Source organism: Canis lupus, chromosome 3 (genome assembly GCF_011100685.1).
Source record: "Canis lupus familiaris isolate Mischka breed German Shepherd chromosome 3, alternate assembly UU_Cfam_GSD_1.0, whole genome shotgun sequence".
NCBI lineage: Eukaryota > Metazoa > Chordata > Mammalia > Carnivora > Canidae > Canis > Canis lupus.
In genome coordinates this window covers 4496809-4518603 of record NC_049224.1, presented here as the reverse complement: position 1 = coordinate 4518603, position 21795 = coordinate 4496809, and the positions used below count along the sequence as shown (strand labels likewise).

General features: G+C 47.2%; 1 protein-coding gene across 5 annotated transcripts in view; it reads right to left on the bottom strand.

Moving 5' to 3' along the window:
* EFNA5 (ephrin A5) overlaps positions 1 to 21795 on the bottom strand; it is a 280106-nt gene that overhangs the window by 36089 nt on the left and 222222 nt on the right. For all 5 annotated transcript variants that reach the window (XM_038532172.1, XM_038532174.1, XM_038532173.1 and 2 more), the window contains one exon: positions 12071 to 12363. In XM_038532172.1, coding sequence (XP_038388100.1) covers positions 12071 to 12363 — 293 coding nt within the window. The remainder of the gene's footprint in view (positions 1 to 12070; positions 12364 to 21795) is intronic.

Here is a 21795-nt window from a genome sequence, read left to right as displayed (position 1 = left end):
TAGGTGTCATCCCCGCGCCGAGACGCGGAGACCGCTGGTCACCAGGCTTCGCGTCTACTCACCGACGCCCACCCGGGGCTATGGACTCTGACTCTGCTTGTCAGACTTAAGCCTCTGAAAATGACTCAGGGCACCAAAGAGACTAGGCTTTCAACAGTCCCGCTCATCAGTAAGCGTTTGCATCACAACTGAAATACGGAGGGTGAATGACACGTTTCATTCTCCTCGTGTCCTGAGCGCACGAGCCTCTGGCTAGCGCTCTGCTCTGTCGTGAGGACACATGCACCCCCGGTACGAGGAGCCCAGGGGTACGGACGCGCAGCAGCCTCTCTGGGTACGTGGGCCAGTTTTGGAAGTGGGTTTGCCTCACGTTCCGGGGCGCACCGTAGCACTTAAAGACTTGGCCAAGAGCGCTTGAGATCGGTCTTACTTTGACTTTTTTTTTTTTTTTACTTTGACTTCTTTTATTCATCTGTTTTTTTTTTTAAGATTTTATTTATTCATGATAGACATGGAGGGAGAGAGAGAGGCAGAGACACAGGCGGAGGGAGAAGCAGGCTCCATGCAGGGAGCCCGACGTGGGACTCGATCCCAGGACTCCAGGATCACGCTCCCAGCCAAAGGCAGGCACCAAATTGCTGAGCCACCCAGGGATCCCTTATTCATCTACTTGTTAAGGTTTATTTGAGAGACAGAGAAAGAAAGTGCGGGCGGGGGCAGGGGCGATGGGCAGAGAGAATCTTCCAGCAGGCTCCCAGCGGAGCGCAGAGCCTGACGTGGGCGGGACTCCATCTCCACCACCCACGAGGTCACGACCTGAGCCCACACCAAGGGCTGGAAGCCCAACCAACCGAGCCACCCGGGCGCCTCTCCTCTTAACTTTTAAAATATTTTGCTATGGGGGCAGCCCTGGTGGCCCAGCGGTTTAGCGCTGCCTTCAGCCCAGGGTGTGATCCTGGAGACCAGGGATCGAGTCCCATGTCGGGCTCCCTGCATGGAGCTTGCTGCTCCCTCTGCCTGTGTCTCTGCCTCTCTCTGTCTCTCATGAATAAGTAAATAAAATCTTTTAAAAAAAGAAAAAGGCTGCTTTTATCATCATCATTGCTCTGAACTAAATTTCATTTAAATCATCGCAGGATTCATTATATGGTCTCATCGCTGCCTGAACTGCCTGAGATAGAAGCAAGGCCTTTAAGCAATCTTTTAAAAGTCAAAAAAACAAAAAGCACAACACTGCCTATTCATATTTCTTGGCCTCTATTTTACCCTTCTTGTTTCGATTTGTTCTGCAAAAATGAGGTCTAGAATAAAGCGAGAAGTTCTACCTTCAAGGCTGAGGACCCACTGAAACCGTGAAAACAAAACACGCAGGGAAACCACGGCATGGGATCGGGGTTCGTCGGGGCCCGTGATAATGTATTTACGGAGAAAATCAACCTGAAGAAATTTTTGTAAAAAAACCCAAAAATCAGAAAAAGCAAGTTCACATTATAAACCACACACGAAAGCTAATAAAAACTGGGCACGTTTAAGTCAGAAACAACGTATATTCCCTCTTCATGACTCGGAGACATTGCTTGGTTTGCACGATTTGGGATGTAAAAGGGAGTGCGGACTATAAACCAGAGTCACCTGACGCTAATGCAGATCAAACCTGAGGGAAATACGGCGCGTCTCTGAAAATGGTCAAACGAAAAGACATTATCGTTTCAATTCTTAACAATAATAGACGGGCTGGCCATTCTCCAATTTGTGATATTTTACTTCTGGGGCTCAGAATGAATTAATATTTTGTAAAGCTTTAAATTTTAAAGCCAAACCTGGATATGGCACATATATTAAAGCTCCGCTCCTGACGTGAATCTTCGACATGCTGCCTGAAAATAGTCAGTGGTAAAAGCAGCCTGTTGCCGACGTCCACACATTTCCCCTATTACAAAGAGGTAAGCCGTGTCCCCAAGAAACCATATTTCAAGCCCACAGGATACCCATGAACTAAAATAATGAATGATGATGCCTCGTTCCCTGCATTAATATTAAAGAAAAGAGAAAATAGAAAACTTTATAGCCACCATCAGCTCTCTGAACCATAAATCTCAAGTTTTGAGAATTGCTTCCCAAAAGGGTAGGGAGCGGGGATGAGCCGTCGAGAGCACTTTGGAGCCTAGAGGTATTTTTCAGCAAGCCGGCAAAGCACGGGCACCGATTCCTACATATCTCTGGCTGTGCAAAGTCTCATTTGCGGTGATTTATATTTCCTCATAAAGAACTCGGGAGATAATATAAGCCTGCTGTGAGGCTGTATGACAACTTTCAAACCAAGAGTTACACGAGCACTGTTAAAGCAGCAAGCGCGGACGAGTGGGGAAAGTCTGCAGAAATAGTATTTCTTCCGACGGAAGGGCCAAGGTGTGCTCTTCCTGCCGGCACAGCGTTCAGAGGCTCACCTTTCGCTCTGCACGTACGTGTCGCGGCCCACAGTCCAGTCGTCCAGATGACAAAGTATTATTATAATTATTATCTTTTTCCACCCAAACATCAACTGCGTGCGTTGGGTTGCGCGCACGCGTGTGGCCTACAAGTGACACGTAGCCGTCATCACACTGGAGTTCGGCTGCCTTGGGAGGTCCCTAAGCGGAGCACGGAGATGAGCACGCGGACAGCGCAGCGTCAAGTGGGGACAAACGCTGTCGTACGATGTCCGGGTCGTGTCACTGCCCTGCCAGCACCCGCACCCGCGCTAGGGCAGCGCGTTAGACTGTTCGCCGTTCCTCGTCTGCCCGATTAGTACATCCCACGTCCCTAAGGCCGAGGATCACGGCTTCCCTGTGAAATTACACGATTCAGCAGGTCCGTTACCTCTCTGCGAGGTGGGGCTGCTTTTGACATTTAGGGATTAAAAAAACAAAACAAAAAAAAACAAAAAAAAACCCCCAATCCTTCCCTTTGTTCCACTGCAGCAGTTAGTCTTGGTGTGGGTAAAAGGGAGCAAAAGAGGGCGTGATTCCGTCCTCCCCGGCCGGAGGTCAGAGCTCCGCGTGTTCCCTCGGTCTCATGACAGCATTTCACACCCGTAAGGGGAGCACACGTCAAAGCGATCGTCTTCCGACTTCTCATCTGAGTGTCCCCACCTTTGAAAACCTCAAACAACGCAAAGAGCGCTGATGAGTCTTTAGTTTCTCATGGCTTAGACTGCGAATTTCCATCATCCCCAATTATCCGATAGCCTTTTAAGGTCCCTTCGTGGAGCTCTAAGGCGGCTCCCCAAGTCCATACCTATTAAGTGGAGATGTTTGTTCCGGTTTCCTTCTCCACAGACCTGGCATTCACATCTTGGATTCTTTCGAACGGCGTCTCATCCTCCAGGCGAAGCACGTAGCAGAGCAGAGCATGCATTTCTTTTTTAGTTTTGTATTTAATTTAATTGATTTTATTTTATTTTTTATTTTTCTATTTTATTTTTTAAAGATTTTATTTATTCATGAGACACACGCAGAGGAAGAAGCAGGCTCCATTGCAGGGAGCCCGACATGGGACTCGATCCCAGGACTCCAGGATTATACCCTGGGCTGAAGGCAGGCGCTAAACCGCTGAGCCACCCAGGGATCCCTATTTTATTTTTTAAAAATTGTATTTATTTATTCATGATAGACACAGAGAGAGAGACAGAGGCAGAGACACAGGCAGAGGGAGAAGCTAGGCTGTATGCAGGGAGCCCAACACGGCACTCGATCCCGGGACCCTGGGATCATGCCCTGGGCTGAAGGCAAGACGCTCAATCACTGAGCCACCCAGGCGTCCCACATTTCTTTTTAAAAAAAGTCTCCCCAACCCGACCAAGAAATACTGCCAACTCTTAAAAAATAATACATTGTTTGACAACATCCCATGTCCCTATTATCCGCCGCCTCCCCGACCTCTGGGTCTGCCCGGACCACGCGAAGCGCAGGTCGGGCACCCACACTCTGAGCACGCCCGAGCGGAGGCCAAGCATTCTTGTTCAGAAGCTTACCAGGGCACCCAGCAACAAACCACCGTTTTCGTAAAAGAAACTTACAATTAACCTAGAAAAATATCCCGAAGTCTTAAATATCCTCTTTTATGTTCTTTATTTAACCTTCAAGAGCCCTTGAAATCCATTCACGCTTTCCTAAAAGATGGCGAGGGACAACCTGAAACAGACACAATTCTCTAAACTCATTCTGTACATAAAAAGGTGCACACCTGCAGGTTCACTAAGGACCCCTGAAGGACACAGAGGACATAGAGCAACAGTCTTCAGACAGAAAATCTGATGGGATCCGGACAAACGTCCAATGTTCAAGTGGTGAAACACTGTTCTGCTTCGTGTTCAAAATAAAGCAAAACTTAAAAAAAAAAGTACAAAACATGAAAAACAACTAAACAGGTTTGAGAGATGCCGGACACTCTGCACCTGAGCAACTCCTTTGACGTCTACACCATCTCCTTCCACGTTCGCGAGTATTAAAATGTGTCCATTTCCTAACACTGCCCGTCCGCTTTCTGTTAATATAAACCCGCCTTGCTGAATACTCTGCTCTGAGTCTATGCATTAAAAAAAAAAAAAATCACAGGAGATGAACTAATACTCGACCAGAGGCCTTCTGGAAATTTCCGTCATAAACCCCTTGAATCTGAGCTGAGGTATAAGCTAGCGCACTTAATGCTAAAATAAGACTCTAGCAAACAAAAACAATTTTCAATAATGAAAGCAAAATGCGCACGCACACACACGCTGGAGCAAACACGGAGTTGTTCATTTTAAGAAAGAACATGGTACTTACAGGTCACCCCACCTGCAGGAGTAAAAAACTAAGATGAAAAAGATTACCTCCTGCTTTGATAAATGTGCTGTTTTGACACTCTCCTATTTCAGTAAGAACAACTCGGGGGAAAAAAAAAGAGGATTGGCGTGAACTGACAGGACCTAAAATAATTCTTCATGTACAATTACTGAAGGAAGCTGCTGGAGCACTGGACATCCAGAGGGGAATGAAGACCTCCCTGGGCGGATGTAATCCCACCGGAACATTCCTTCAGTATCTAGGGCACATACTTAAAATGTGGATCTTTACTAGGCGTTTATGAAACTTTTTATTAAAGTATCAACAAGGGACACTTGGGTGGTTCAGTGGTTGGGCGTCTGCCTTCGGCTCAGGGCGCGACCCTGGGGTCCTGGGATCAAGTCCCGTGTTGGGCTCCCTGCAGGGAGCCTGCTTCTCCCTCTGCCTGTGTCTCTGCCCCTCTCTGTGTCTCTCATGAATGAATAAATAAAATCTTTTTTAAAAAAGGCAAAATAGAGAAAAAGTATCAAAGAGGGTGATTCAAGGAGCCATAACTTTTCTCTCTTTTTAAAAAAATAATTGAGAGAGAGCGAGCGAGTGAGCGTGCACATGGGCAGGAGAGAGGGGCAGAGGGAGAGGGAGAAGCAGACGCCCGGCTGAGCAGGAAGCCCCACGCAGGACTTGATCCCAGGACTCCAGGATCATGACCTGAGCTGGAGGCAGATGCCCAACCGACTGAGCCACCCGGGCGCTGGTAACTTTTCAAAGGACGCAGAAGCTTTTGGAGGGGAATTGCTGAAGCCGCCTTTTGGGGGTGATTTAAAAATATTTATTCGAGCCTTGGAAATAAGAAAGCTTGTGATAATGAACAATTATTTTATGCCCACTTTACAGATGAAGAAAGCGCGGCTCAGAGAGGTTCAGCTACCCCCAGTCACACGGCTACGGAGAGTACAGGAGGGCGAGGCTGCCTCCACCGACCTGTGCCTCTTTTTCTCTTAAAACCATTTCCCACTCTCCCCTTTGATGTGGCGTATCCTCATTATATGATCAAAAAGCACTAATAAGGAGCCAGGGAATTGCAGCGGTGGGTACAGTAAAACCCAGGGCTCCCAACATATCTGCTTTTCTGAAACATCAGCATATAAGGAAAAGAATTTAATTGCTTTTTGTCCGTGGTTTCCTACAATGGCATTTATTCATTCAGCAAATATTTACTGAACACTTATTCCAGATGCCATTTTCTATTATTTTTTTCCTTGAAAACATGCAGTTTTAAAGTCAATATTATGGTTAAGCAGATCTCACCACGTCGAGGAGAGCTTGCCCAATTTTAGAAGCACTTTATGGGAAGCTACACCCCGAGCTCCAGAAAACTCACCTGCAAATACGCTCTTGGAACAAAACTAGCTGGCAAGGGACAGACTTTCTTTATGCTGGCATTTCTCGGGAATGTTTACTGAACATTCTTTTATCACAGTCAGTAACCACGTGGTAGATTTAAACGGTTTCTGAAGCTGATCTTGGTCATTTCTCCGGAATCGAGGTTACTGACTTGGTCAGTCTTAAAAAACTGTGTGGTGCCTGTGAAAACTGCCTCACAGCCTAAGACTGAGAACTTTTTTTTTTTTTTAAGGTTTTATTTATTTATTCAGAGAGACACAGAAAGAGAGGCAGAGACAGAGGCAGAGGGAGAAGCAAGCTCCCTGCAGAAGCCCGATGCGGGACTTGATCCCGGGACCCTGGGGTCACACCCTGAGCCGAGGGCAGATGCTCAGCCGCTGAGCCACCCTGTGTCCCAAGACTGCAAACTTTTAATGAAAGCACATAAAGCAGAGACTCGGCGGTTCACCACACGCATCCGAGCAGTTCTATGTTGTGGATTTAGGACTGATGCTCACAGTAGCATAGATTATCCCTATGATTTTTTTTTTTTAATTTTGAAAAATATGTACACCAAAAAGACTGGAGCAGAAGCAGATGTCTTCAGCTCCCGGACAGTTTTTTCATCGACGTCGTCAGGATTCTAACTTCAGCTGTCCTTCTACGACCACATCAACATGAAGGATTGATACCAAAGCCAACACGCGCAAAGAGGTCTCGCCGGTGAGCTTAAGATGAGGGTGTTCCCCACTAACCTCTCAGAGACTCCTGGACTGCATCTGGGTGCCGTAACTGTAAATTTTTACTCTGAGTCACCTTCTTTGGAAGAAAACCAGCTACTCCTTAGATGTGGCCAGTGCTAGAATGTTTCTCTGCCTTTTGGGTCATCATTTTCGGAAGACGACATCTGTCTTCCGGACTGTAGGTTTCTCTCGTTCAAACTCACCCATTCCCTAGATCGGCTGTGCAATCAGGCTTCACTCTAGAGGCTGAACGCTCACTCACTGGATTTAAGAATTTCTCCGACCCAAATCCTGGGTCAGAAAAGCTCTTATATTAGAAGGGTCACCCATCTGGGAAGATGCAGTTGAAGGAAACAGCATTTGGAGACGGACGAGCGTCCTGTGCAGAGCTGAAAACACATACCTGTGTTTAAGACCTACGTCACTGCTACCCGAGCTGAGGTCTGCGGCAGTTTATAAAGTAATACTCTCTGAACAGCGGTGCTCGTCGTTTTTAACCTTTTGTAAAAAAACAAAACCAAAAACCCAAAAAACCCAATATGCTTTACCTTTTTAAGCACACGAGGCCTGGAACTTTATCTCCTCACTTCCTTGCAGGTGTTTACTCACTTAATTTCCTATCAGATCGGCCACCTCTTATCTGTCTGAACCTTTCTCAGGTCACCTAACTCCCTCATGCCTCTGTTTCTTCTCCTGTAAAATGGGAGATCAGATTCCCTGATGCGGCTTTGAGCGCCGTGGGGGTTCAGAACCCTGTGCCAGGGCAACACCCGTGGCCTCTTCTCACTGAACACCTACTATGTGCCACACAGCGTGATGCAGGGCAGAGAGCAAGGGAGCATGAGTGAAGCACCATGGATACAGGACGTCAGGGCTGAAAGCGCTGGAAAGGAAATAGAGCCGGGTAAGGAGGTAGAGGATGGCAGAGATGTTATCTTTAAAAACAAACAAACAAAACACGGTTTTGTTTATTTGAGAGAGAGAGAGAGAGAGAACGGGCAGGGAGGAGGCGTAGAGGGGGAGGGAGAGAGAAGCAGACTCCCTGCTGAGCAGGGAGCTGGGGTTGGGACTCGACCCCAGGATCCCGTCTCATGACCTGAGCCGAAGGCAGACACGAAGGGGACATAAAGGGACCGGCCACGGAGGGGCTTGTGGGCCAGGTGGGAGACCCAGGACTTGGTCCTGCTCAGATGGGAGGTCACCGGGGAGAGCAGGGACGCGAGCGGGGACGGGAGCCTGCCGCAGGGGCCAAGGCCACGGACAGGAGGCAACAGGGGTGGCAGGGCCAGGGCGGTCGCCGCTGCTGCGCCCCTGTGCTCCGCATCACCCCTCAGCACCCCTGTGACCGGCAGGCCCTGGGCGCCCAGTACGTAAGTCGTCGGGCTGAGACGCTTTATGGACCTGGTTCCCTACCCTGCTGCAGACCCCCCGAACAAACAGGGTAAGATCAGGACATTAACGCTCCAAGAAATGTTAAAAATCACTACAGCAGCGGGGTCAGAAATCCAGAGACCTTCACCGATTTACCCAAGGTCGCAGGGTCAGCGAGGCCAAGAGAAAGGCCCAGGACACAGCTTTCCTCACTCAACGAGGACTTGCAAAATCCAGCGTTTTGTGGACTGCTAAAAATAACTGAACGTGCCTTATTCACGTTACTTCCTTTGGCCTCTTGTGATATAAAAATAACAGCAGCAAAACTTCTTTCCAACTTGTCCTCATTAGGTTAATATTTACGAGAATCATTTCTAAAATGAGTACTTCCAAAAGTTTCTGAAATAACCCTTTGCCTTAGGAAGTCCATATAAAGGAGCATCGCCACGACCGTGGACCGGCGCTCCTGCGAACCTATCCTGCTAGAAACACCGACTTTCTGTCATTACTTTAGAATGCCACTCTCTTACCCCAAATTAACTTCTAGATTAAAAACAGTATTTGTCACGTTCGAGGATGGGCTCGGTCGCCTTGGCGGCATCCGCGATGTCTAACAACTTCATAGCTGGCCTGTTGTTCCCAAGGAAAGGAGGCCGCGTGGAGCCGGTCCTGGTCCTGGGGCGCATCACGCATCCAGAGCAGCGAACGGCATTGTCTTTCCAAAGCAAGCAGGAAATTTCACCTATCTCCAACTACCCCGTTTCCTTGATTTTTGTATGACTCAAAGAAATTAAGAAGGAAATCTAACGTCACTGAGGACAAGGCAGAACCGGGTAAGAGCGTTCGGAATCGCGCCCTCCCGGGGCAAGTGGAGCGTGGATACCCTGCAACGAGCAACACTCCCCTCTTCCCTGTCCCCCAAGGCCAAGCGGGTACCTGAATTTGGGTTCCCACCACTACTCTTGATCCTTCCTCGAGCACCTCCTGAAGCAGGACCCCCCGGAGGGCTACAGCTCTCTTTACCTTCCTTCTTGGAAGACTTGCTCGACATCGCAAGCCCTTGCGGACTTCAAACGTACCCCTAGTCTGGTTACGACTATTTTCTTAAAAACTGACCGATGGGCGACGAGTCAGGTTTGATCCCAAGGCCGGCAACAGGGCTTCTTGGAAGGTAACACGTGCGCAATGAGCCATTTCCCAATCATCTGATTCATTCCATGCATATTAGGAGAGAGGGGAATTCAACCGAGGGCCAATTCTCCCCTAAGAATCCTTTAGTTTAATTATGACCACAGTATATTAAACGTCTGTAGGACATCCACGTCAGCCCCGCCGCTCTTGCTCTCAGCAGGGAAAGGAAGGGAGGAAACCCTTTCCTACTAAAAAGACAGGGAAGGCTGCTATTTGTGGTTCTAAAACATGGTTGAAAATACAATTTAACTGACTACGAGGCCACCGTGCTTCTAATAAATGAACATCTCTTCACTGCTAATTTTGTGTTATTTTACCTTTCATTAAAAAAAAAAAAAAAAAGAAAAAGTAATTCAGGTTAAACTCAGCCGAACAGCAAAAAAGCTCTTGATATTTTGAAGCATTTTGGAACAATTACTTTGACAGGAGCCCTTGACAGTTAAATGACTCCGTTAAATGAATGTTACAGAAGACACATAATGATTTTCAGTGAAATATTGAATTTAACCACAAATGAGGAAAACCCAGTCGTAAGCACTATGGGTATATTTGAATAATAACATCTTGCTTATGAACCTCAATGGGTTCTATAATTTCTAATAATCACGCAACCAACCAGTTAGAGCTGGTATGTTTCCTATCTCAGGGCTCTCCATTCAGTTTTGGTTTTTGCTTTTGCTGTTGTGTTTTAATCAGAGAAATCAATATGTAAATTGTGAAGCTGGCAACGATCTCCTCTGACATCAGCGGGATATTTTAGACTTAGGCAATTAGCGATTGCCGTCCCACCACGGAAGTCTCCCCTCTTTCCTTTTTCCCATTGGCTGAATGAGGGTCTTTCACAAAGTAAAAAAAAAAAAAAAAAAAAAAAAAAAAAATTCAGGAAAAGGCAAGAGCCTGCTGCCTGAGAACGTGTGACTTCACTGTATGTCCGTGTTCCCTCCACCCGTGGGACTCAATATTCCTTTTCTTATTTTATGGATCGAATGTGAGATGGTATCAAGACCTTTACATGTTTTCTCATGACTAATGACTAAAATATGTGCTGAAATAATAAAACTGGTACTGTTCAATTTCCTTTTCAAATTCAATCTCAGTATAAGTGGGAGTGCCCGTGTGATAGTGAAATCCGGCTAACTATAAAATTCTGTTTTCTGGAGAAGAGGAGCTGGATTTCCTTGTAGACTTAAAAAAAAAACAAAAAACAAAAAACAAGAACCATGTGGGTTGGGAGTCTGTAGGGATATTCGGGTTCAAGAAATGAGTCAGAGTAACACGGATGTTCTTTATCTTGTGTGTCTGGCGAGGAGAGGTGAAAAGTCAATGCTCAGCCTACCGGGTGGTGGTGCTTAGATCTCCGCACGCGGTGTGCGGACACACTCCCTGGTTCTTTCAAGTAGGTGAGTTCCGCGTACCCTGTACCCACCGCTCCCTGCCTGTACCTTCATTCAGCAGCTGCCTATTTATTTCTATCTCCTCCCCACCAGATGCTCACTCCTTGAGGACAGGGAGGCCTTTCGATCTGGGCCCCAATAGGTTGTTCAATGAACATGCTTCTGAACCAAAAATGTTTAACTCCTTCAGGTGACAGTGAAAAATACCTGGAAAAGTCCAGGTGGCTTAAATAGTTGATACCAACAAAGGCCAAGTCCGGACGTACAGCAAGCTGCCTCACTGAAATATTACCTGTAACCATCCTCACTCAAAGCGTGGTCCAGGGACCAGCAGCCAACAGTGTCCCTGCGGGAACTTCATAAAAATATGGGCTCTCAGGCCCCCGGAGCAGACCACCTGAATCAGATGTGCATGACAACAAGGTCCCCAGGTGACGCAGGCACGGGGAAGTCTGAGAAGGATTTACGTGGAATACATGACTAGAAGGATGCCTGAAGCACTGATGGCATACGTGACGGACGAAAGACAAGACCACAGCAAGCTGATTAATACAGAGGTCAGCTGAGAAAGTTTTAGAGCTCCCTCAGGACACAGTCACAGGTGGGAAACCCACTCATCCCGTTCCTTTGGAACCCTTTCTAGATACTTCTTCACACTCTTGCCTGTTTAAAGACACAGCTGCTCTTAATACTTGTCTTTTCTCCTTGGTGCAAAGAGAGTATTTATCGTCAGCATGCTGACACTCGCAGGAGTTTTGGCTTTCTCCACGGCAAGTGTGGATGATTGAAAGGATATTGCTGACACCTGAATAAGAAATCCAATGACTCCAAGCTATGTAAATTTAATTATTTCCTTTAATTTTTTTTTTTTTCAGGAATCTCTTTCTCTTTTCCTCAGCTTTGGAGAAGTCCTAGCAATTTTCATTTAAAAGAAATACAAGTCAGCAGTGGTTCACTGAACAGGCTGACACGCAATTTCATAGGGGGAGAGGAGCTGTGTCTTTAATCTAATTTGTGCTCTCAATTCCCAGCTAATGTATCTAGGGATCCTGATGTATGCATTTACAAGGAGACATCTGTAATGCAGAGTCCAGCTCTCGGCAATTCTCCGAAACGTGGCTCAAAAAAATTAGTCTGGGTTCTTGCAGCGGCCCTACAACGCAATAAATCTCCATATACTCACAGATGTAGAAATATTCTCGGCCTGGCCTGAATTCAAATCCCAGAGAAAAGGGTGTGAAGAGCTGGAATTTTTCAGAGAACTTGAGCGGTCCATTTGGAGAGTGGGGCCGGTTACATTCCCATCTCTTGAACCCTTTGGAAGTATGGTCGCAGGCACTGTAGCCATCAAAGTTCACCATGTAGAGGACATATCGCTCAGTCTTATCTTCCGGGACCGAGTCCTCATAGTGAGGGCAGAAAACATCCAGGTAGTCATTGATACAGACGTCAATGTGGTAGTCACCCCTCTGGAATCTGTTGGAAGAAGAAGAGAAAGATGAGATTATTCCTAAGGACAAGACTTCCTGCTTGGAATCAGCGCGGGAGTAACTTTAATAACGCGGGTGCTAACAGATTTATTATAAGAAGGTTTTATTGCCTCCCATCATGATTTGGGGTACGTTACTGTTCCAGATCTAAGCGACGACCCTTTGACAGAGGAAATCTATTACTAGTCTCTTGTTTGTTTCAAGACACCCTAAAAATGGAACTCCTCACATTCGCTGTAAGTAGTACAGTTCCTGACGTGCTGTTTCCCTTTCGTTCTTAAAAATCACATACACTGATGCAACGTTTTGATATTTCAAAGCAGCATCTCACTGAATGAGCGTTTTTGAACAAATGAATAAGTCATTTAGAGAACAAATGAACGACGGGGCTGTTTTTGCCATCATGGAGATCATTCTCAATTTTCTATGCAAATGTTGAGAATTAGAGCCATAAAACGGAGAGAATTAGGATCATAAAATTTAAAAGTTGGAAAGAAAATTCCTGGGACACTTGCGCATTAGCGGAAAATAAAAACCCAAGGCACAAGGAGAAGGCAGCGGGGGACTGCCCCAGACCTGGGAGGGCAACTTTGGGTCTTAGCTGTTTCTCTTAGTGAACATGCTTAGGTCACAGACTCATTTCAGCTCATCTCTTTTGATGCCCCATCCTTTTCTATGTCAAGAAATTAAAACAAAACAACAAACAAACAAACAAAAAAACAAAAAAAAAAAAAGAAAGAAAGAAAAGAAATTAAAACCAGCTAAATCAAATGAGCTGTTCCCCCATTTCTTTGTGCTGTAGGGCTGGACCGATGAGTCGTGAAAGCAACAAGCTGGACGAGCACAGAGGAACCCGGCACCACTTCCATCCTGAAGATACCCGACACACGCCCACCCACCCATCACTGTCCGCATCACACCGTCTGCTTCCATTCTTAAGCTTACGAGATGTTTTGCTCATTTGGGCTAATAGTGCCTGTCCCCATCAGACAGACAAATTTCTTCTCAGCAACTAAATGAGGTGTGAAACAGGAATTGTCATGTACGCGACTTACTAAAACCAGGACAGAAAAGCATCTAGAAGCCCCTGCTTTTGGCTAACGAGGGAGGGGTCTCTGAGCCCTCAGAAGGTTCATCATAAAACTATGTTACTGCCAAAATACAAATGCCCATCAAGTCATCTAGTCTTCAGTCAGATGGTCTCCATGTGAACACTTCCCAGTGTCACTGAGCTGGTCTAGTCCATTTTTTGGTCATCTCTGAAGTTTAGCAAGTTTCTCCCTATGGTGAGCATAAGTCTGCCTCCATGTGCTTTCTATCCAGTGATCCTACTGCATCCGGCTGCCTGACATCACAAAGAACAAACCCAAGTCCTCTTCCACCAGGCAGTCCTGGTAAGTTGACACTTGGAGTTGTCGACTCCATCTCTGTATCCTCCTTTTCCACACTTGACAATGCTGATTTGTTTGGTTATTTCTGTCCCCAGACTCCTCACATTCTAGGTTCTCCACTCTTCGTGTCCTCCAGGTTCCCAGGGACCTCCTTGAAGTGCAGCCCCCAAACATGACCAATACCTCTGACAGGTTGCTGTGACCGGCGGTCACCCCAGGACCACCTTCATCCTGGATGCTAAATATTACTGACAAAGCTGAGATTCCTTCTGGAGATACGACATGATACACGTGGAAACTACTCATTTTAGCGAGTAGACCTCGTTCAACGACTGGATTGCTGTTGTTGAGTGGGAGCGTCATAAACCACCTGAGCCTCAGGTTCCTCAAATAGAAGTTGGGAAAATGATGAGAATCTGCCTTGCTAACAACCCTCACACAACGGCTTCAAATCTCCGACGTTGCAACGTATGAAACGCGCCATGTGAATGCACCGCATTGTTATTTGCATCGAAATGTATTAAAGCGTATTAAAATCGGTAACTAACAGAAGAGTAACTTTTCAACAGCAGTCAATGGACCCAACAATAAAAACAATCCTTGTTTCCCTTTTTAAAAATCCCCAAAGACAGGGAATCACGTTAAAAAAAAAAAGTCTAATTCTGTCAACTATCAAAGGATCCCCCAAAACTTCATTTGATCAAATGCTTTCGAGAGGCAGCATGCCGATTTATATAAGGAGAATAAGGAGAGACGATCAGATCACTTTCAGTTGGAGGATCTCAAAATGCATGATCAAAAAAAAAAAAAAAAAAAAAAAAAAACACCAAAAAAACCTAACCCTGGAAGTATTTATTTCTTTATATTTACAATGATTACGGAACTGGGTTTACTTTTTCTTCATTACTGGCAGACGATGATTTGTCAAGATGCGAGGAAAGCCTGTGTTGCTTTTAAAAGATTTCTGAACATCAAGGTAACATCACTGCCAAAGTACAAAGAAGAGACGCTGCACCGTTCAGATAAAAGGGTGCCGGGCTATGAATCATCAGCACTCAGAGGAGCCTGACGGTTCTGGAGGAGAGCCAGACGAGAACTGCAGCAGAAGGCAATGCCCAGATGCACTTTATATTATTATTATTATAGATTTTAAAGACATTCAAGGGGGGAAGTTTTCCCTTTTCCTAAGTGTCACTTATTTTAGCTTCTACTAGCACTTGACACTGCTTAGACGTGAAAAAAAAAACAAAAACAAAAAAACCCCCAGAATTAAAACTGCCCTTGTCCAGACCTCTTCTGTTACTGCTCCATTCTACAAATTGTCATTGTTTTTCTGATGCTTTGAAGTCGGCTTCCCTTTTCCGACTCTCCTCACTGTGGATACTGCTGGCGTTTCCATAAAACAAGCCATGAGCGTGAAGACCCATTTTACACTGGGTTGACCTTATCTCTTCCTGATGACATTTTACTTTGTGTGGGGTGTTAAATGGATCACTGTGGGGCCAGTATTGAACATGGGATCGTCCCCGTGATGGGCATTTCTCCCTGTCTCTCCACGGGACAAAGAGGAGGACTCGCTGTTGAATCAACTTCAGCTCCGTTTCAGATCTTGCATTTGCACAAGTCAGTTTACTAATACAATTTTCCAAGAATGGACAATAAAAAACAACAATAAACTAGAAATCCTAGAAAAGGCATTCCTGTAACCTACCCAAGTACAATCTGAAGCGAAGTTTAGGGTTAGATATTCTAATACTACCCCAGATCACACTCTTTGGCTACAAAGTAGTACCGACCCATTCTTTTCTGGTCCTACTGTGAAGACGGCACACATGTAGGGCTCATATAATTGAGTGTTTATTATGCTATACTCAGTACCTCAACTTCTGTCACAAATCCTATAGAGCAGTTACTCTTTGTACACCCTTGTAAAAATTAGGATTTTGGGGGGCGCCTAGGTGGCCCCATTGGTTAACCGCCTGCCTTGGGCTCAGGTCATGATCCCGGGGTCCTGGGATGGAACCAGTAGGCTCCCTGCTTCTCCCTCTCCCAACCCCAGCTTTGGCACCCTCTCACTGTCTCTCAAAGACATAAAATCTTTAAAAATAAATTCTAAAAAAAATAAAATAAATGAGGATTTCCAGACTAAGAAGTCAAGCAACGTGCCCGATGTCACACAACTAGTAAAATGTGGAGGCAGACGTCAAGCCCAAGCATTCACACTCAGAACTGAAGCTCTTTACTGTCCTGCTTCCTGAGGCATATGCAGGTCAAGCTCTTAGGTCTACTCTTGATTCCCTCACAGGGACGATTTTCATTCTCCATGGGGTTCCAGGTCTCCGCCCCGCTCACTGATGCAACCAAACACTTGCTGCATCCAGGATCTGCTACGCTAAGGCTTTACCTACGGCGTCAAGGGAAACCCTCAAGTTATGATTAGTTTTATCTTCCCGGTGAGGAAATGACTTTCAGAGAGGCTGTTATCCTCTTCGTTCATTTTCTTCCACAGGAAACAAGCAGCAGAGTTAGGATTTTGGGATATCTGGTCCCGAAGCCAATTCTCTTTCCTCCTAAAATGCAATGGTTCCAAAGTTTTACCAGTGGTTGTAATAATGCCCCTCACCTGAAGGGTTTTGGTGCCACTGGGTTACCTCATGTTTATACTGACCTTCTAGGGAAGTCGGATGCAAGGTGTCCTGGCCCTGTACCCTCCCCACCACACTGGTTCCCAAACTCAACTGAAAGGTGTGTTGACATCCACCCAGCATGCATCTCACACAGCAGGGATGGCTCGTGCACCCCACTCTGGTTTTCCATAGAATGAAGCCCTGTTGGGCTCAGGAGCTGCTGACATAAAGGGGTCTCCCCACTGCCTGCCCCTTCAGGAAATGGCTTTCCTGGGGCTTTAGTTCCTCTTAAGAGAGCAAACTCAAATCCAGGAAGAAAGATTCCACACACCCATATGTACAAAAGTCACGAGTGGCACGGCTGCTGCTTTAAACACATTTCTGACTTTCTTGGTAATTCTCTTGTAAAGGTCTCCCCTTCACTCCCTATCTTTAATTCCCTCCATTGTGTGTTGGGGGGCCCTACGTCTCCGAAATCATTGCACGTGATGAACTCTGAGAACCAACAAGCCCGCGATAATTACCACACAGTCTCTACCGAGTGATCACAGTGGTTTGCAGGCAGCGCGCTCAGAAAAGCTATGACGCCCGAGTAATATGGTTACTGCCCTGTGTTCTCAGAACACGAAAGTCTCAAATGCCAGGAGACACCTTGTAGGCGCAGGAAGATGGCCCTTGGCCTCCCCTGAGCGGCAGGGCTCCCGGGGTCAGGGCTCCTCGTAACAGGCAGTAGCATGCAGAACTCCGTCAAGGCCTGAAAACCTTGGATACATCCACCAAAGTTTGACAGTAGGCGGCTGAGAGCCGATGGCTTCTCTACTACGAAAGGGTCGTGTTAGCTCATCAAGAGGAAGAAAACTCCAGTCTGGCAACCAGCGTTGCTACCGACTCAATTACGGAACACGAATCAGGCACTTTATGGGGAGCTCTGAAGGCCCCAGAAGCTGCCTGGAAGGGTGGACAGAAAGCACATCTCACGGCCGTCGACAGCAAGAGGAACAACTAGCCCTGGCATGTGGTCATAAGGTCTACCTGCCGACACGCGTGTGCGTCTCGTCTTCAGCATTTACCTGATGACATCCCTCAGCGAACCGGTTTTGATCACAGATTTAAGACTCTTATTAACATCTCTCTCCTTATCGAACCTGTCTGCAGAGAGTGATCAATGATTTGAATTCAAATGAAATCAAGACACAGACGAGGTCACAGTCAACGACCTGCCTTTTCACTACTCGGCTGTTAAGAGCGCCCCCAGCTTTCCCACCGGGACGGGGGGCCCAGACGTGGCTTCCTGACCAGACCTAGTTAGCAAGGACTACTAAGGCTTCGCTCCTTCTAACCTCAGGGGTTTACTTTCAAACTGAAAGGAGGGACGTGTGGTACCTGAATAGTCTTTTACCTGCGTCAAGTGGAAGTTCCCAACTTACTCTGACCCTGTCCTTGGTTTGTCTTCACTGGGGCAAGTTGGCATCATCTAGCTCTCTCTCTCTCTCTCTCTCTTTCATTTTTTTTTTAAAAAGATTTTATTTATTCATTCATGAGACACACACACACACACACACACACACACACACACAGAGGCAGAGACACAAGCAGAGGGAGAAGCAGGCTCCATGCAGGGAGCCCGACATGGGACTTGATCCCAGGACTCCAGGATCAGGCCCTGGGCCAAAGGCAGGCGCTAAACCGTTGAGCCACCCGGGGATCCCTCTCTCTTTCTCTCTTTCTCTCTTTTTAAAAAATTTTATTTACTCATGAGAGACAGGCAGAGATAGAGGCAGAGGGAGAAGCAAGCTCCATGCAGGGAGCCTGACGTGGGACTTGATCCCAGGACCCCGGGGTCAGGCCCTGGGCCGAAGGCAGACACTCAACTGCTGAGCCACCCGGGAGCCCCTCTAGCTCCCTTTCCCAATGGAAGGTTCTCCATGCCATTGACCTTCCTCTCCCCTCTATCCCACGTGCTCCTGTGCCGTGAATACCGACAGCTGGGGAGGCCAACCCCGAAGGCCCCACGCGCAGGGCCCAGGGTTCCAGGCTGCAGAGGAGCAGCATTGTGACCACCCTGCTGGGGGTTCACCATCAGCCACTCTCCCCGGTGCTGTTCTCCTCCTCTCCCCCCCGCTCCCCCTTCCTCATCCGCTAAAGCCAAAACGCACTTCATTTTAGGAGCTGGAAAAGGAAGGGTATGGTGCATATTTAAAACGTTCTAAATTGGCCTTTAGCATATGTTGCTGGCACAGCAGAGAGCCTGCTTCCAGGGAAATATGTACGGAGGTATTTTGTCAAGCAGCTCCTGAGTGAAGCTTCTTCACTCCATAAATATAGAAGCAGCGTTACTGAAAGGAGACGGAGTAGTTATCAGAGGTTAGGAAGCTGCGAGGCACTTCTGTGCCCCCTTCCGTGTAGTGTTCTAAGGGATTCAGTCACGGAGATGTTATTTCTCATGAACTGGGTAAGTTGATTATTACATTTTAAATGTATTTTAATCTGTCAAAGAGGTGATTGTTTTAATATCCCTATTTGAACAGAACTACAAGGTCACTACTTTAATTACGAGGCAACTTAACAGATGACACTCCGAAATTGAAATGTAAGAGAAGGATGTGATTTATGGTCACAGGATTAGGCAAATTTATCAGCTTAGGGTTCCTCCCCAATTTTAGATCGAGAGCAAATATGTCTTGGCAGCCCCATCTTTTGACTGACTTAAAGGCTAATTTCAGAGTCACAGGTCACTTTGGGATCAGGAGAGGTTCTCATTCGTCCTGGAGGTCCTGATGGGCCCGCTGGAGACCCGGGGGCTGGTTTTTAAATGTGTTTTGCGAGGAGGTGGGCAGGACGGCAGTCTCTGCTGCGCGAACAAGTCTCCCCTCGTCCCCTTCTGTTCTGCTCTCAGCACAGAATGCAAGCCTTATGGCTTTCGTACCCTAAGTCGGAAGATGCTCTTTTTGTTTTGTTTTGTTTTCCCGCAGAGGTTAAAGCATGAAATGCAAACAGCAAACCCGACAGGGTGGATAAATAATAGCATCACTGGGGGCTGAAGAAAGATTTGTTTTGCTGCTGTTTTTTTTTTTTAAAACGTCCTGCTTCCCTCGTGGGCTGAGACATGTGTGTCTTCCAGACGTATTGGTGATTGACCTTCATTTGCAGCTTGGAGATGGAGTCCTGGACAGTCTCACCGCTCCCAGGCCAGTCGCTGAGGCTAAACGGGGGGGAAGTCTGAATGAGGTTTGATGACCACAACACCTCGCGTCAGGCAGCCCCATCCAGCTCTCCCAGGCCCTAGAACACACCCGTCACAGCTAAAGCTCCCACAGCAGTGAAGATTTACAAGCTAGAAAAAAAAAACAAAACTTGAGGATGATTTTCAGAGATGTTTCTCACCTTATTCTTGTGCCTAAAATGCAGTGTGTTCAAATGCATACACTTTTTTTTTCCCCCAGAGAAGCCCGAGATACTGACAAAAATACTTAGGACCCGGGGTGGGTGTTCCATCCATTACTAGCAATCCTAATAAAGTCCTTGCACATGCATGTTGTGGTAATTATCAATTCTGCAGCGTAAGAGCTTTGCCTCGAATTCAGTAACTGCTGGTTACTGATGGGAGTAAGACATCATTTACGACGGCAGATATTGAGGGCTCATTAGTGGTTTGGGACAGTAACCTGTCCCCCTTTTTCTCCATGCACGTGTGCGTGTGCACATGCAGGCATGCACAGGCCTTAAAAGCCGGCAGGTGAAAGATTTCACAATTCACACTGACTACTCATGTCCAATGGACGGATAAAAACCTCCTGTTGGTTGCCTTTCTAGTGCAAGTCCCATCAGCCTGAAGGACTTTTTAAAACTGGTATCTCCCAAGAGCAACTCCCTGTTTCCAACACAGAGCCCACAAAGTCTTCCCTCCTCCAGTGTTTCAAACTCATTTGGAGTTTGTTTTATTAGCTCGACTGAGGAGCTCCAAAGGAAACAAAGCATTAAATTGGCAGAGCCTAAACAAGACTGGCCTTCGGGAAGGGACTGGGAGCTCTGGGTGACAGTCTAATTGCTTCTAAGCCCCCAAAGAGGCCTCAGGCACGGAGTAAGAATGTGTCAACAGCAACAGGCTAAGGAGGCCAAAGAACCAGCCAGGCGGAGTGCTGCACACCCGGCGCGCTGCACGTGCCCCGACGGCTTCCAAGCATGGCGCGTAAGAGACCATCAAGAGTCCTCGCGGGCCCTGAGCGCACGTCCTAGCAGAGGTCACTCCTGCAAAGCCCAGCGGGCTCACTCTGGACTCCTGCAGGTCAGGAGCTTCCCCACGTGGCTGCCCTTGGTGCCCTACGTTATCCGGGGTTTCCTATCGTGTCAAGCACATGGGACGGAGCACCTGCCACACACACACATGCTCATGTGCATACATGCACATGCGCATACATGCACATGCACACCCACATGCACACACACATGTGCACGTCCAAAAGCAGTTGCAGGAAATCGCGGGACAGGTTATCCAGCCACCGTCCCAGGAGAACGGGATCACACACGTGGACTCCATGCAGGGTGTGCAGAAGTCAATCAAACCAATAAGCCACCCGCCAAGCGGCTTGCACACACGCCAAGCCCTCTCGCATCCCACGGGGACGGGTCACCCGGAGGGACTCCCAGGCCATTCCTGGTTTCAGGGGTCATAACGACAGCCCAGGAGTTCTCAGAAACGTTCCTATTAACCAATTCAAGTAACGATTTGGTAGTTTTTTAAGTACTGGTGTGCAAACCCCGGCATCAATATTTATGTTACGGCTCATCACCACTTGCTGGACTTCCCACCAGCCAAGTCCGAAGTCTGGCCCTGACTTTTCAAAAGTTGCGGTGCTGTGTCCGAAACCTACGTGGCGGGGAACCAATCTCCATTAATTTATTGTCAAGTAAACAACAACAAAAAAAGCTGGTAGAAAGGACAGGACAGGACGGCTTTCTCCTACGCTTGATCTTCACACCACAGGAGGAGGCATCTATTCCAGAACGCCAGGGCGGAACAATAATAATCACGTTCACACTGAGCTTTCGGGTGCAAACACGGCTGCTGTTCGTGGGCACCCTGGCGCGTGAAAGGCAGCTGCTTTGACATCTCCTTAGTTTCGCCCCTGAGCAAGTGGACACAAACCTGGAGCCTGAAAAGAACGTGAGGTGAGAGAAGAAAAGGGAATCTGGGGTCCTTAGAAATGAGGCGGCGGGTCAGGTCATGAACGTCATGACCTCATGCAAGGCAAACGCACAGATTTCGAAGGACACTGGGTCGGTGCTGAGAGCAGATCACGGTGACAAAAATGAGGATGGCTAGCGTACTTTTAGGGAGACCTTTTTTAAGAGGGAGCCCCCCCTTGAAGACGGGGGGCCGGTATTTGCTCATCTCCGAAG